The sequence below is a fragment of the Eriocheir sinensis genome, chromosome 44 (genome assembly GCF_024679095.1).
Source record: "Eriocheir sinensis breed Jianghai 21 chromosome 44, ASM2467909v1, whole genome shotgun sequence".
Taxonomy (NCBI): domain Eukaryota; kingdom Metazoa; phylum Arthropoda; class Malacostraca; order Decapoda; family Varunidae; genus Eriocheir; species Eriocheir sinensis.
In genome coordinates this window covers 10,634,500-10,647,526 of record NC_066552.1, presented here as the reverse complement: position 1 = coordinate 10,647,526, position 13,027 = coordinate 10,634,500, and the positions used below count along the sequence as shown (strand labels likewise).

The following is a 13,027-nucleotide window of genomic DNA, read 5'->3' as shown; positions in this document are numbered from 1 at the left end:
AATGATGGTACTGGTGGTGGTGGTGGTGGTGAAGGTGATGATGCTGGTGGGGACGACTTATAACAAAGGAAAAACTGAGTCAGAGGAGGAGAAAGAGGAGGAGAAAGAGGAGGAGGAGGAGGAGGAGGAGGAGGAGGAGGAGGAGCTCAGTGCATTGTTGTAGTTTGTTCCATGAAACCCTGAGAGACGATGTTCATATTTTTCTTCTTATTTTTCTTTCTCCCTTTTTTCATCTTTTTCTACTTTTTACTTTTTTCTCATTTTCCTACTTCTTTTGCTCTTTTCTTCTTTTCCTTCTTCACTTTCTGCTTCTTTTCTACCTTTTCTACTTTTTCTCATTTTCCTACTTCTTTTGGTCTTTTCTTTTCCTTCTTCATTTTCTACTTCTTTTCTACTTTTTCCTTTCTTCATTTTTCATCTTCTATTTCTTTTTCTGTTCATCATCTTTCTTCTTTTTCTTCTTCCTCTACTGATGGTGATAGCGTTGAAGATGGTCAGGATAGTAATGATGACGATGATCAATAGCGTAAAGGAAGGGCAGTTATAATGACGATGATGATGATGATGATGATGATGATGATGATGATGACCTAAACTATCATAGATGTTGCTGGAAAGTGGATGAACAAACAATAACAATGATAGTGATGATGATGATGATGATGATGATGATGATGATGATGATGATGACTGTGAAAATGAAGACACCACTATAATTCTTTCTCACCTTTGATATTTTCTCTCTACACATTTTTTTTCTCATCTTCACTTCTTTCGTTACGGTAATCTTTCAATATCCCTTTTTTTCGTGTCCTTTTCTCCTCTCCTTCATCAGACGAACGCCTCTTTTTGCTCTCTTTCATCTTTTGTTCCTTTATCTTTTATTCTTTCTCTTCCTTTTACCATTTATTCTTTCTCCTCTATTTCTTTTGCCTTGTATTCTTTTCCTCTTTTATTAATTTCCTTTTATTCTTTCTCCTCGATTTCTGGAACTTTCACCTTTTTTTACATTTTATTCTTTTCTTGTTTCATTTATTCCCTATTATTCTTTGACTTATTTATTTCATTTCTTTTATTTCTCATTCATTTATCTATTTTTTTTATTTATTGATCTATTTTATTTATCTTTTATCTATTTACTTTATTTAATTTCTTCCTCTTTTATTTATCTCCTTTTATTCCTTTCCTCTTTCTTTTACCTTTTATTCTTTCTCTTTCTTTTATCTTTTATCCTTTCTCTTTCTTTTCCCTTCCATTCATTCTCTTCTATTTATGGTTCCTTCAGGTCATGCAGGAGGGCAGCAAGGAGCCTCCCACGAAACCCAAAGGACGCCCAAAAAAGAACTCCGTCCCATCCTTCGCCGAGCTCCAACGGCAGAAGGAGAGGGAGGAGGAGGAGGAGCAGGAGGAGGCAAGAAGAAGAAGAAGCGCAACTCAAACCCAGGAGGAGGAGGAAGACGAAGGAGGATCAGAAAGAGGAGGAGGAGGAGGAAGAATCTCAACCTCATCTCTACACGTGGACGAGGAAGAAGAGGAGGAGGAAGAGGAAGAGGAGGAAGAGGAGGAGGATTTGGACGTGGGGGTGGAGAGAGGGGTGTCAGGAATGGAGGTACAGAGTGAAGGGGACTCGGTAGGGGAGGGGACGTCCAGGGGGGAGGGTGGGCCAGGGGGGGCGGGTATCGGTCTCCCATACATACCCCATATTCAGTTTGAAGGCGAGGGGACTGGCCAGTAACCCGTTCTCTCCCTTCTCTTTCCTTCTCCCTTCTCCTCCCTTCGTCTCCCTTTTCTTCCTATCATTTCTCTTCCATTTTCTTTTTTTCTCTCCTTTTCTTTTCCATTCCCTTCCCTTCCCTTCCCATCCATAGCTATTTCGTCCTTTTTCGACCTTTCCCTTTCTTTCTCTTCCATTTTTTCAGCTTTCTTCTCTTCACTCCCTTCTTTTCGCTTCTCTTCTCTTCTCCTCTCTTCTCTTATTTTCATTTACCTTCTCTTCTCTTAATCTAGATGCCTATTACCTTCACTTGTATATAAATAATAACTATAATCATAATAACAAAACTAATAATAACAACAATAAAAAAACAATAATACTAATAACAATAATACTAATAATAATGGTAATAAATAACCATATAATAATAATAATAATAATAATAATAATAATAATAATAATAATAATAATAATAATAATAATAATAATAATAATAATAATAATAATAATAATAATAATAATAATAATAATAATAATAATAATAATAATAATAATAATAATAATAATAATAGAAATACTACTACTACTACTACTACTAATAATAATAATAATAATAACCATAACATTAATAATGGTCAAGATAATATTCTAAAACCCTTGTACAGATTTCTCATTTCTTATCCATCCACTTCTTTCCTTCTAAGTTATAAAAGGTAGAGAATATATATACATTCATCGAGAGAGAGAGAGAGAGAGAGAGAGAGAGAGAGAGAGAGAGAGAGAGAGAGAGAGAGAGAGAGAGAGAATTATAACGTTATATATAGACATAAGTCAATCCTTCTCTCGCTGTATATGTAGATCTCTCTCTCTCTCTCTCTCTCTCTTCTTCACATCCTCTTTTTATCCTCTCCTTTCTCCTCCCAACGCTTCTTACCATCTTCCTTCTCTTCTTTTCTTCCCCTTTCCTATAATCCTTGCCCTTCCTCTATTTTTTTCCATTTTTTTATATAACTTTTCCTTCTTTTCCATCTCTCTCTCTCTCTCTCTCTCTCTCTCTCTCCCCCCCATCGGTTCGCTCCCCGTGCACGTGTTTTATACCCGTGCTCTCTGGGGATGTGCTGAAGTATAAATAAAGTTAATTAATGATATTTATGTCTGTCCATCCAGCAGCGAGCAGCCTCCCGTATTTTTATTTATTGATATGGTTAATTAATTTGGCTCGACGGTTTGTGTTACTCTGGAATTAATGATGACAACAACAACAATAATAATAATAATAATAATAATAATAATAATAATAATAATAATAATAATAATAATAATAGTAATAATGTTGGTAGTGATAGTAGTAATAAGAATGATAGTTGTGATGATGAGGGTGATGATGATGATGACGATGATGAATACACTCCTGCGATACTTTCTCATCTTTGATCATTTCTGTCTAATCATTTTCTATTCACTTTTTCTCTCGTTAATCTCCTAATTCTTTCTTTGATTTTTCAGTATTTTTCTTTCTCCTCTCCTTTTCTCCTCTTCTTTCTCAATTAAGTGATGCCTTTTGCTCACGCCCTTTATTCTTTCTCGCCTTTATTTTTTCCTCTTTTACTATTTTTTTTTCTCTAACCTTTTATTTATTCTTGTTTCGTTTGTTTCCACTCTTCCCTCGGGCAGACATTGCTTTATACACTCATATTTTTTCTTCTCTTTTCTATCCTTTATTATTTCTTTTATCGTATGCTCCATCACTAACATTTTTACTCTTCTTCTTTTTCGCCTCTGTTTTCCACCGGTTCGTCAGGTAAATCCGACACTCACAAGTGATGAACGTATACCCACGTGAGATAGCTCGGACACGTAACATTGGGGTTGGCTTACCAGCAGCGTACAGGTGAGGTGATCATACAGGTAAGTCACACATCACGCAAGGAGTTAAAAGTGTAGCTGAGGTTGTTTTGGTGGTTGTGTATGTGTGTACGTTCCTCCTCTCTTCTTCTATTTTCTTTCTCCTTCTTCGAGAGCTTTTTGACAAGGTACCGCGCAAACATTTATTTCCTTGAAGAGCTACATTCATTTGGTTAGCGAAAACGTACTAATGTCTGCGTGTATTTATTTTCTCTCTTCCTCTTCTTCCATCTTTTTCTCCTCAGTCGAAAGCTTTATGGCAAGGTACCGCATTAACATTTCCTAAGACAGCTACAGCCACTTGGTTAGCGAAAACAACCTTATGTGTTTGTGTGTACCTATTTTATATCTCTCTTCTTTTCCCTTCTTTCTCTTTCTTCGGGAGATTTTTGACGTTAGGGCACGAACATTTCCTAAGAGGGCTACGGTCATTTGGCTTCCCGCAGACCATTCTATGTGTATGGTTGTACTTATCTTCTCCTTTCCTCCTTGTACACCTTCCTTCTCCTTCTTTGAGAGCTTCTTCGCAATGTACCGCACGAGCATTTCCTAAAGGAGCTACGGTCATTTGACTTCGCGGAGACGACCGTATGTGTACTATTTATCTCTCTTTCTCTCCTTCTACCTCTTTATTCGAGAGCTTTTAAACAAGGTTCCGCAACGAACATCCTAAAAACGCTACATTCATTTGGCTTCCCGGAGACAATCTTATGTCTGGTCTTCTCTCGTCTTCATCTACCACCTTCTTCGAGAGCTTTTTAAACAAGGTGCCGCATAAACATTTCCTACAAGAGCTTCAGGCATTTGGCTCACCGGAAACAACCGTACTGTACTTCACTTAGTGGAGAAAGGAGCGAAAATGAAACCAGGGAACAGGCTTTCTAGCGGCTCTGTCACTAGCGGAGTATTGCTAAGCGAACCAGTGTTGGGAGCCATGCTCATTATGATATATATCAACGCTTTCGCGGCCATACTAAAACCTTTAATTTCGTGTTTTGTGCAAATAGCTGAAATTCTGGGAAGAGTTCACACCACGGCTGACTGCAAAGGCTTTCAAAAGGACCCTGATTACGCCATTAAATCGTTGTTGCCTGACAGACCGAGTGAAATAAACGCTTTTGTATTCAATCACACCATCAGAGGAGTGACCGGAAAATGTTAAATCACTAGGAATGGGCTGAATCTCTAATAAGGAGAAACAATGCCATGACAAAGTGAGAGAACGAATGATAAGAAAACGGAAAAAAATATAATGCTATGATGAAGTGCTGGAAGGAAGGGAAGAGAAGATGAAGGGAATATATATTGCTTAGAGGAAGGAGAAACAATGTTATTAAGTGAGAGAAGGGATGAAAGAGGACTGTAAAATATAATGCCAAGATGAAGTGTTGGAAAGAAGGAAGGAAGGAAGGAGAAGAGGAAGGAAATATAACTGACGGAAAGAAATGGTCAAATCACTAAAAATAGGTTAGATTAGTAAAAACAGGTTAAATTACTAATATAGCTAGACTCGTTGTCGCCAATATGCTTTCTCTCGCCTGCTTTTCCTAGCTTCGATGTTTTCACGCTTCCTTCTCCTCCTCTATTTTTTCATTCTCCTCCTCCTCTTCGTCGTCCATCACCATCACTGAGCCAGCGGAGAAGAAAAAAAGGAGGAAGAGAACAGCAGGATCACCCTCAACGCACTCCATCATCACTTAACACCACCACCACCCACACCACCACCACCACCACCACCACTACAACCCCCCTCCACCACCACCACCACCACCACCACCACCACCACCACTATCACCCCCCATAACCACCACCACCACCTCCACCTCCACCATGAACTCCCTGTTATCTCTCCTTTGTGGTGGGGATTCGAGGCGCTTCTTACTTGATAGGAGGCAGTTGATACCCGGCTCAGGAGGAGGAGGAGGCGGAGGAGGAGGAGAGGATAAGGAGGATAAGGAGTGAGGAAGCGAGATGTCCGCTCCTCCCCCGCCTCCTTCTACGGATCAGTGTCCTTTAGGAAGACGTGTTGGGCCGCGAGAGGGCGCTGGGGGCGGCTGTGACCGATATGGCAAAGTGATGAAGTGTCGGAAGGAAGGAAAGAGAACTGAAAGGAAATATATATTGCTTAGAGAAGTAGAAACAATAGTGAGATGATGAAGGAGAGTAGACATGACAAAGAGACGGATAAGTATAATGTTCAAAGGAAGAAGAAACAGTAGAATGATGAAGTGTTCGAAGGAAGGGAAGAGAAGGCGAAGGAGATATATGTAACTTATAGGAAGGAGAAACAATAGTGAGATGAAATGAAAGAAGAAAGTGATAAAAGATGGTAAAATATAAGGCTTAGATGATGTGTTGGAAGGAAGGAAAGGAAAGAGGAGGGAAATATGTATTGCTTAAAGAAGGAGAAACAGTGGTATGATGAAATGAGAGAAGGAGAAGAAAGAAAAACCGCGATATAATGAAGGAATGATAAGAAGGAAGATATATATACTTGATAGGAAGAAGAAACAATGGTATAATGAAGCGAGAGATGAAAAAAAATTGTGAGTAGACGGAAATAATAGTGTGATGGAAGGATAATAATAATGACATAAGACTACAAAAAAAAAAAAACTCAAATTGATAAAAAAGAGGAATTAAGTCATGAAGAGGCGATGGAAGGGTTGATAGAACGAAGGAAATGCTTGTATAAAGAAGGAAACAGATATGGAGGGCAGGATGTAACTGGATAGAGAGAAAAACAGGATTGATATAAAGATTAATAACTGAGTGTGATAGAAGTGGAAAAAAAAATATACAATGAAGGGAGTACAGTGACGGTATAGTGAGGAAAATATTAGTGTTATAGAAGCCAAAATAGTGAGCTAGGGAAGGGAAATTACACTCCTAAAGGAAAATTGTATATGTCAGTCATCTTCATCACCATCAATATATCCACCACCACCACCACCACCACTACCACTGCAATTTCTACTACTGCTATTACTACCGCCATAACCACCACCACCAATACTATTACAACCACCTCCACTACAATTACCACTGCCACCCTCTCTGCTCACTACCATTGCCAACACCATCATCACCATCACCACTACAACCACAGCTACAACAACCACTACCACCACCACCATCACCTGTCCAACCGAATGCCAGACAGCTTTCGGATACACCTGGTAATTAACACACACACACACACACACACACACACCCACACCCACACCCACACAAGCCCCCTCCCCCTTCCCTCCCTACACACACAGGCAAACAAATGGCGCCTCCCTACAAGTAATTACAGACCTGGAGTAAACAAATTAACCAGGTAAATAAAACGTGGCAGCACAATCACACAGGTGCGCTAAGGTACCATACACAGGTAATTGGGTGGAGCAGGAAGAGGGCGAAAAGAAGGAGAAGGACGACGAGGAAGAGGAAGAGGAGGAGGAGGAGGAGGAGGAGGACGACTTATTTGCTCTTTCAATGCAAAATCCGGTTAGGTGCAAGAAGTTACTTTGCTTAAAATGACCTGAAACCTTTGACCAAGAGATGAAAGGAGAGAGAGAGAGAGAGAGAGAGAGAGAGAGAGAGAGAGAGAGAGAGAGAGAGAGAGAGAGAGAGAGAGAGAGAGAGAGAGAGAGAGAGAGAGAGAGAGAGAGAGAGAGAGAGAGAGAGAGAGAGAGAGAGAGAGAGAGAGATAGAGTTTGTTTGTGAATGTTTGTTTGTTTGTCTGTCTGTTTGGTGTGTGTGTGTGTGTGTGTGTGTGTGTGTGTGTGTGTGTGTGAAGGAGAAATGTTGGCGTGATATTCGTGATTACTCGAACACTCATTAAAGGGCGGATTAAAGGCCCGTTTTGAACGCGGCCTGGCTAAAAAAAAAAAAAAAAAAGCTGAATGGTTGCTCGTTCACTTTGAGAGGAGGAGGAGGAGGAGGAGGAGGAACTGAAATAGGAGTAAAAAACTGCGATACGAGTAGGAAGAAAAATAGGAACTGGAAAAGGAATAGAAGACTGGAATATGAATAGGAATAGAAGACTGGAATAGGATTAGGAAGATAAATAAAAGTGGAATAGGAATAGGAAGAGAAATTAAACTGGAATAGGAAGATAAATAGGATGTGGAAAAGGAAAAGAAATCTGGGAATAGGAAGAGAAATTGAACTGAATAGGAAGAATAGCTGAAACTGGAATAGGAATAAAATCTGGAATAGGAATAGGAAGATAAATAGGAACTGGAAGAGGAATAAAAAAAAAACTAAATAGGAATAGGAGGAGAAATCGGAGTTAGAATTGGAATAGAAAACTGGAAATAGAAAGAGGAAGAGAAAAACAGAGAAAATTTACGGAGGAGAAAGTGGAGAAATAGGAAAAGACAGGGAAGAAAGAAGAGAATAATGATTAGAAATACATAAGAGAAAGCAGAGAGGCAAAAAGAGGGTAGAGAAGTAAAAATAAACTGGAAAAATAAGAAAAGATGAAGATGGAGAAGATTTGCGAATGAGAAATAGGAAAAATACGAGAAGGAAGAGGAGAGAGCAGAGAATAACGATTACAGTATTATATTAGAGGGCCAAGAAGCGAAAAGAGGAAAAAAGTTGCAAAGATAAACAGGAAAAAGATAAAAAAAGAAAATAACACCCATTTTATATCATGTTCTAGGCTCGTAATGCTTCACCAAAACACTTAGCATACAGTCAAACCAAAACAGACACGCTACAGCGGTATTAAACTCCGTTGACAAAAAGTCCCCGTTAGTTGTTTGACAGGGTTGCTGATCACACCTTTCCTCCCGACACTCACAGGTAAGTTAATCATTTTGAACACCTGTAATGAGACGCGAGGCAATACAGAGGTGGAGAATGACGCGGGGAGAGACGGAATGACCTGAGGGAGAAGCGAAAGTGAGAGAAAGAAGATGAACAATGTAAGTCAGGAAAATATAAACAAGAAAATACATCGAAGGTAAAAGTAGATATAGTGATATAGAAAATATGTAATGCGTCATGGGAAGGAAAGAGGAGGAAACAAGATGAACAATGTAAGGTAGGAAAATATATAACAAGAAAATGCATCACAGGTAAAATATGGAAATAACGATATGAAATGCGCCTTGGTAATATGGGAAGAGGAAGCAAGATGAGCAAAATGTCAGGAAATAAATAACAAGAAAATTCATCGAAAGGAAAATTGGAAATAGTAAAATATGTAAGTAAGAATGTTAATTACGTTATGGGGGAATCTGAAGAGGGAAAAAAAAGGGGGAAAGGGGAAAAGAGGGGCGGTTGGAGAGGGAAAAAGGGGGAAGAAGTTAAGATATGGAGAAACGGAGAGGGAAGCAAATATTTTTTTTATAGATTTTGAAAAGCAAAAATTCCCCATTCCTACGAAGAAATGAAATGTAAAACTAAAAGAACACGTGAAATTTTAACAACAAAAAAGGGGAGAAATGGAATGGTCTGCCAAGGGAAAAAAAGTAGTTATGCTAATTTCAAGAGACGATAACACCTTCCCCCCCACCCCCCCCACCCTGAAAGAAGAAAACCGATGAAAGAAAAAAAGAACGCATATATAAATAAATTCAACAACAAACATATAAAAATTCAAAACCCAAACTGTACTTAAATAATCAAACAAAATATCACAATCCACCAACCCCAAGAAGAAAAAAATATGTAGTGAACAACAACAACAGCAACAACAGGGTGCGGGCGTGGTGAGCCTGTGAGCTTAGGTTCGAGCTCCACCGAAACACGCTGATTCTTTAAACCATCGCTGAGTGGCGGAAGATTACCCACACGCTGCCCAGATCTTCAATTAACCCTAACTTCAGCGATTACGATCAAGAGGAACACCGAGGGGCAGCATGGGCCAAGCAAGAGGCATATAACACCATATCCACTATAAATTAAATTCGTCTGCGTCACTAACGGCTTGGGGACGCACAAGAGGCCCCTCAAGGAAGCCTACCGACCCTCCAGGCAGCACTTAAAAAAACGACACAAAATAACAAATAAACAACAAAGTAAATTCCTGTATTGAAGAAAAAAAAGAAAAACATCCCAATACACGAAGCACCAATAAAAAAAAAATAGAGTAAAACAAAACAAAATGGACCTCAAAGAATCCTCCATTACTGTGCATATATATATATAAAAAAAGCGACTGAGTGAGAAAAAAAATCTTACTGCCCTATCCAAAATTTCCACTCAGTCCCGTGAACGCGCGCGGTGACGGAGATGATAAACCCAATTCCTATTATTAGTGAGCGGCGGCAAAGTTCCGGGAAGCGGCGCGAATATTTCAGGCACAAACGCGTTCCGCCGGATCTCAAGAGGAACGAAATATAATTGACTTTCCAGTTATCGAAAGGAAAAAAAAAAACTCTGGGTCTTAATGCAGTCGAGGAAACAAAGTGTAGCGATGGAGCCCCTGTGTGTGTGTGTGTGTGTGTGTGTGTGTGTGTGTGTGTGTGTGTGTGTGTGTGTTTTACTTTTTTATGAAGAAGTGGAAGGGGAGGAGGAGAAGGAGGAGGAGGAGGAGAAGGAGAAGGAGGAAGAGGAGGAGAAGGAGGAAGAGGAGGAGGAGGAGGAGGAGAAGGAAAGAATGAAAATGGAGGGAAAATAACATAAAGTAGTCGAAGGAATGAGGAGGAGAAATAAAGGTGAGCAGAGAAAATAGAGAAGGATGAGGAAGACCAAAATTAGGAGGAGGAGGAGGAGGAGGAGGAGGAAGACGAAAACGACGGAAAGGAGAAGAAAAGAACGACAAAGGAGGGAAAAGAATAAGAAGTGGACGAAGAAGAAAATGGAGCAGAGGAGGAAGAAAAAAAAAGAAGAGGGGTGAAGAAAGAGGAAGAGAGCGACGAAGAAAATGAGAACAAGAAGGAATAAAGAAGAGAGATGAAATAATGGAGATGTGGAATAAAAGAAAATAGAAAATAAGAGAATGAGGATGAAGAAAGAGACGAGAGAGGAGGCAAATGAAGGAACGGGAGAGAAGGAGGAAGAGAAGGAAAAAGAGAAGGAGTAGGCGGAGGAGGAGGAGGAGGAGGAGGAGGAGCAAGAAGGAAAGAAAAGATAAAAAGAAACCTGAGGTGAGGGAAAGGGAAGAGGGAGGAGAGAAGGAGAAGCAGGAGGAGAAAAAAAAAAGAGGAGGAGGAGGAGGGGGAGGAGGAGCAAAAAGGAAAAAGGGCAAAAAAGATGAAGCTGTTGTCCTCGTATACTTAAAGTTGCAAACTGTCGAGACATAATCTTTTCCGACGCTAAGAGAAAAAAAAAGACAAGAAAAAGAAAAAAGAGAACGGACAAACACATCACTTTATATTATTACCCGACTTGAGAGAGAGAGAGAGAGAGAGAGAGAGAGAGAGAGAGAGAGAGAGAGAGAGAGAGAGAGAGAGAGAGAGAGAGAGAGAGAGAGAGAGAGAGAGAGAGAGAGAGAGAGAGAGAGAGAGAGAGAGAGAGAGAGAGAGAGAGAGAGAGAGAGAGAGAGAGAGAGAGAGAGAGAGAGAGAGAGAGAGAGAGAGAGAGAGAGAGAGAGAGAGAGAGAGAGAGAGAGAGAGAGAGAGAGAGAGAGAGAGAGAACCTTGTACTCGTGCAAAATGGAGGAGGAGGAGGAGGAGGAGGAGGAGAAGGAAAGGAGTGTGTGAGATGGTGTGTGTAAAATGTAGACACATTTCTGAGGTTAAGGGAACAAAGAGATAGACAGATAGTGAGATACATAGTAGTAGTAGTAGTAGTAGTAGTAGTAGTAGTAGTAGTGAAATAAAATACTCCTATAGTTTTGTTGTTGATATTTACGGTCGTGTTTTTTGTTATGTACGACGTTGGCGGTTCGTGTTTAATTGGCTCTTGTGTTTATATTTTTGCTGTGCTGTTAACGGTTGGCTGTGCATTAATGATACGCTGTTTTCATTACACGGGGCGGGGGGAAGCGGTGTGTGTGTGTGTGTGTGTGTGTGTGTGTAGGGGGGGGGGGGAAGAGAGATGGCATGCTGATGCTGATATTGCTGTTGTTATCATTGCTGTTGATGTTTTATTTTGAAAGACTGATGGATATATATTGTAATAGTTTTTCAGTATTATTATTATCATTATTACCTCCACCAACGAAGTTGGAAGGAGGTTATATTTTCGGTCCGGTCAGTATGTTTATTTATTTATTTGTTTGTTCGTTCGTTAACAGTCTCCTGTGCACAATTTTTTGATGTCAAAGGTCAAAGGTCAAGGTCAAGGTCGCACAAAACGTCAGATTGGGCGTAACTTCGGTTCTCTTCATCGTAGAGACTTCAGACTGGTTCATATTTTAGCTCATGGAAAGACGCACCTTGCATGGCCTTGACCTTCACCTTTGACCTTGACCTAGAAAAGTTCGCCCAAGGTCAAAGTTTAAAAAAAAATAGAATTTCATAAAATTTCGAAACAAATGCTTCCACATGATGCACCTTGCATGGCCTTGACCTTGACCTTTGACCTTGACCTCGAAAAATTCGCCCAAGGTTAAAGTTTCCAAAAAAATTGAATTTCATCAAATTTCGAAACAAATGCTTCCAATGATGCATAGGATCACAGTTGATGCCCATATCAATTTTCAGGACGATCTTTGGCGGAGGTGTGCACTCTCCGAGTGCTATGCGTCTAGTTGTTACTACTACTACTACTACTACTACTACTACTACTATTTATATTTCTACTACTGCTACTATTACTTCTACTACTTTACTATCACTCCTCCTATTCCAACTCCTCTTCCTCCTCTTCCTATTAATTCGTCATTATACTTTAAAGTTCATAGTTCATTGTCGTTGTGGGTGTGGTGCTGCGTTGAAGGATGTGAGAAAATTACTATTACCATTAACATAATTAGTAGTGGTGGTAGTCGCAGTACACACACCAACATATGTAGCAATTAAAGCGTTTACTTGTACTGATGTTGGTGGCGGCGCTGCATTACTATTTTTTGCTTTTATTTGCAAAGATCATTAAGCCTTCCACCTCCCCCCCCCCCCCCAGGTACCCGCCCAGACGAGGGAGTGAGGCAGGTGAGTCGAGGCATGTAATTATCGGGACACAGGTGAGGGAATTCCCCGTCCCACGCCAATCAGGGAGTCTCACATTTATATTTGTCAGGTGTATCGAGATGTTTAGTGCCTACTGTCAGAGCTGCTTGATACACACCTGCCCTCCTCATGCCTTCTCTCTCTCTCCCTTTCTCATCCTTACGTACAACATTCTCTCTCTCTCTCTCTCTCTCTACTTCTCCTTTGACCGGGTATATATTTTTGTGGCTACTGTCTGAGCTGGTTAATATATACACCTTCCTTCTCCATTCCTTCTCTTCCCTTCCCCTTCTTTCTCTTTCTCACTTAGTTCATCTCTCTCATTCTCTAAACCCTCTTCGACCGAGCATGC

At 40.1% G+C, this 13,027-nt stretch overlaps 1 protein-coding gene across 1 annotated transcript in view; it reads left to right on the top strand.

Moving 5' to 3' along the window:
• LOC126980634 (transcription factor LBX1-like) overlaps window positions 1-12,652 on the top strand; it is a 67,912-nt gene extending 55,260 nt beyond the window's left edge. Inside the window, exons 4-5 of the mRNA XM_050830736.1 lie at window positions 1,286-1,609; window positions 12,629-12,652. Coding sequence (XP_050686693.1) covers window positions 1,286-1,609; window positions 12,629-12,652 — 348 coding nt within the window. The remainder of the gene's footprint in view (window positions 1-1,285; window positions 1,610-12,628) is intronic.
• Window positions 12,653-13,027: the final 375 nt, after the last annotated feature.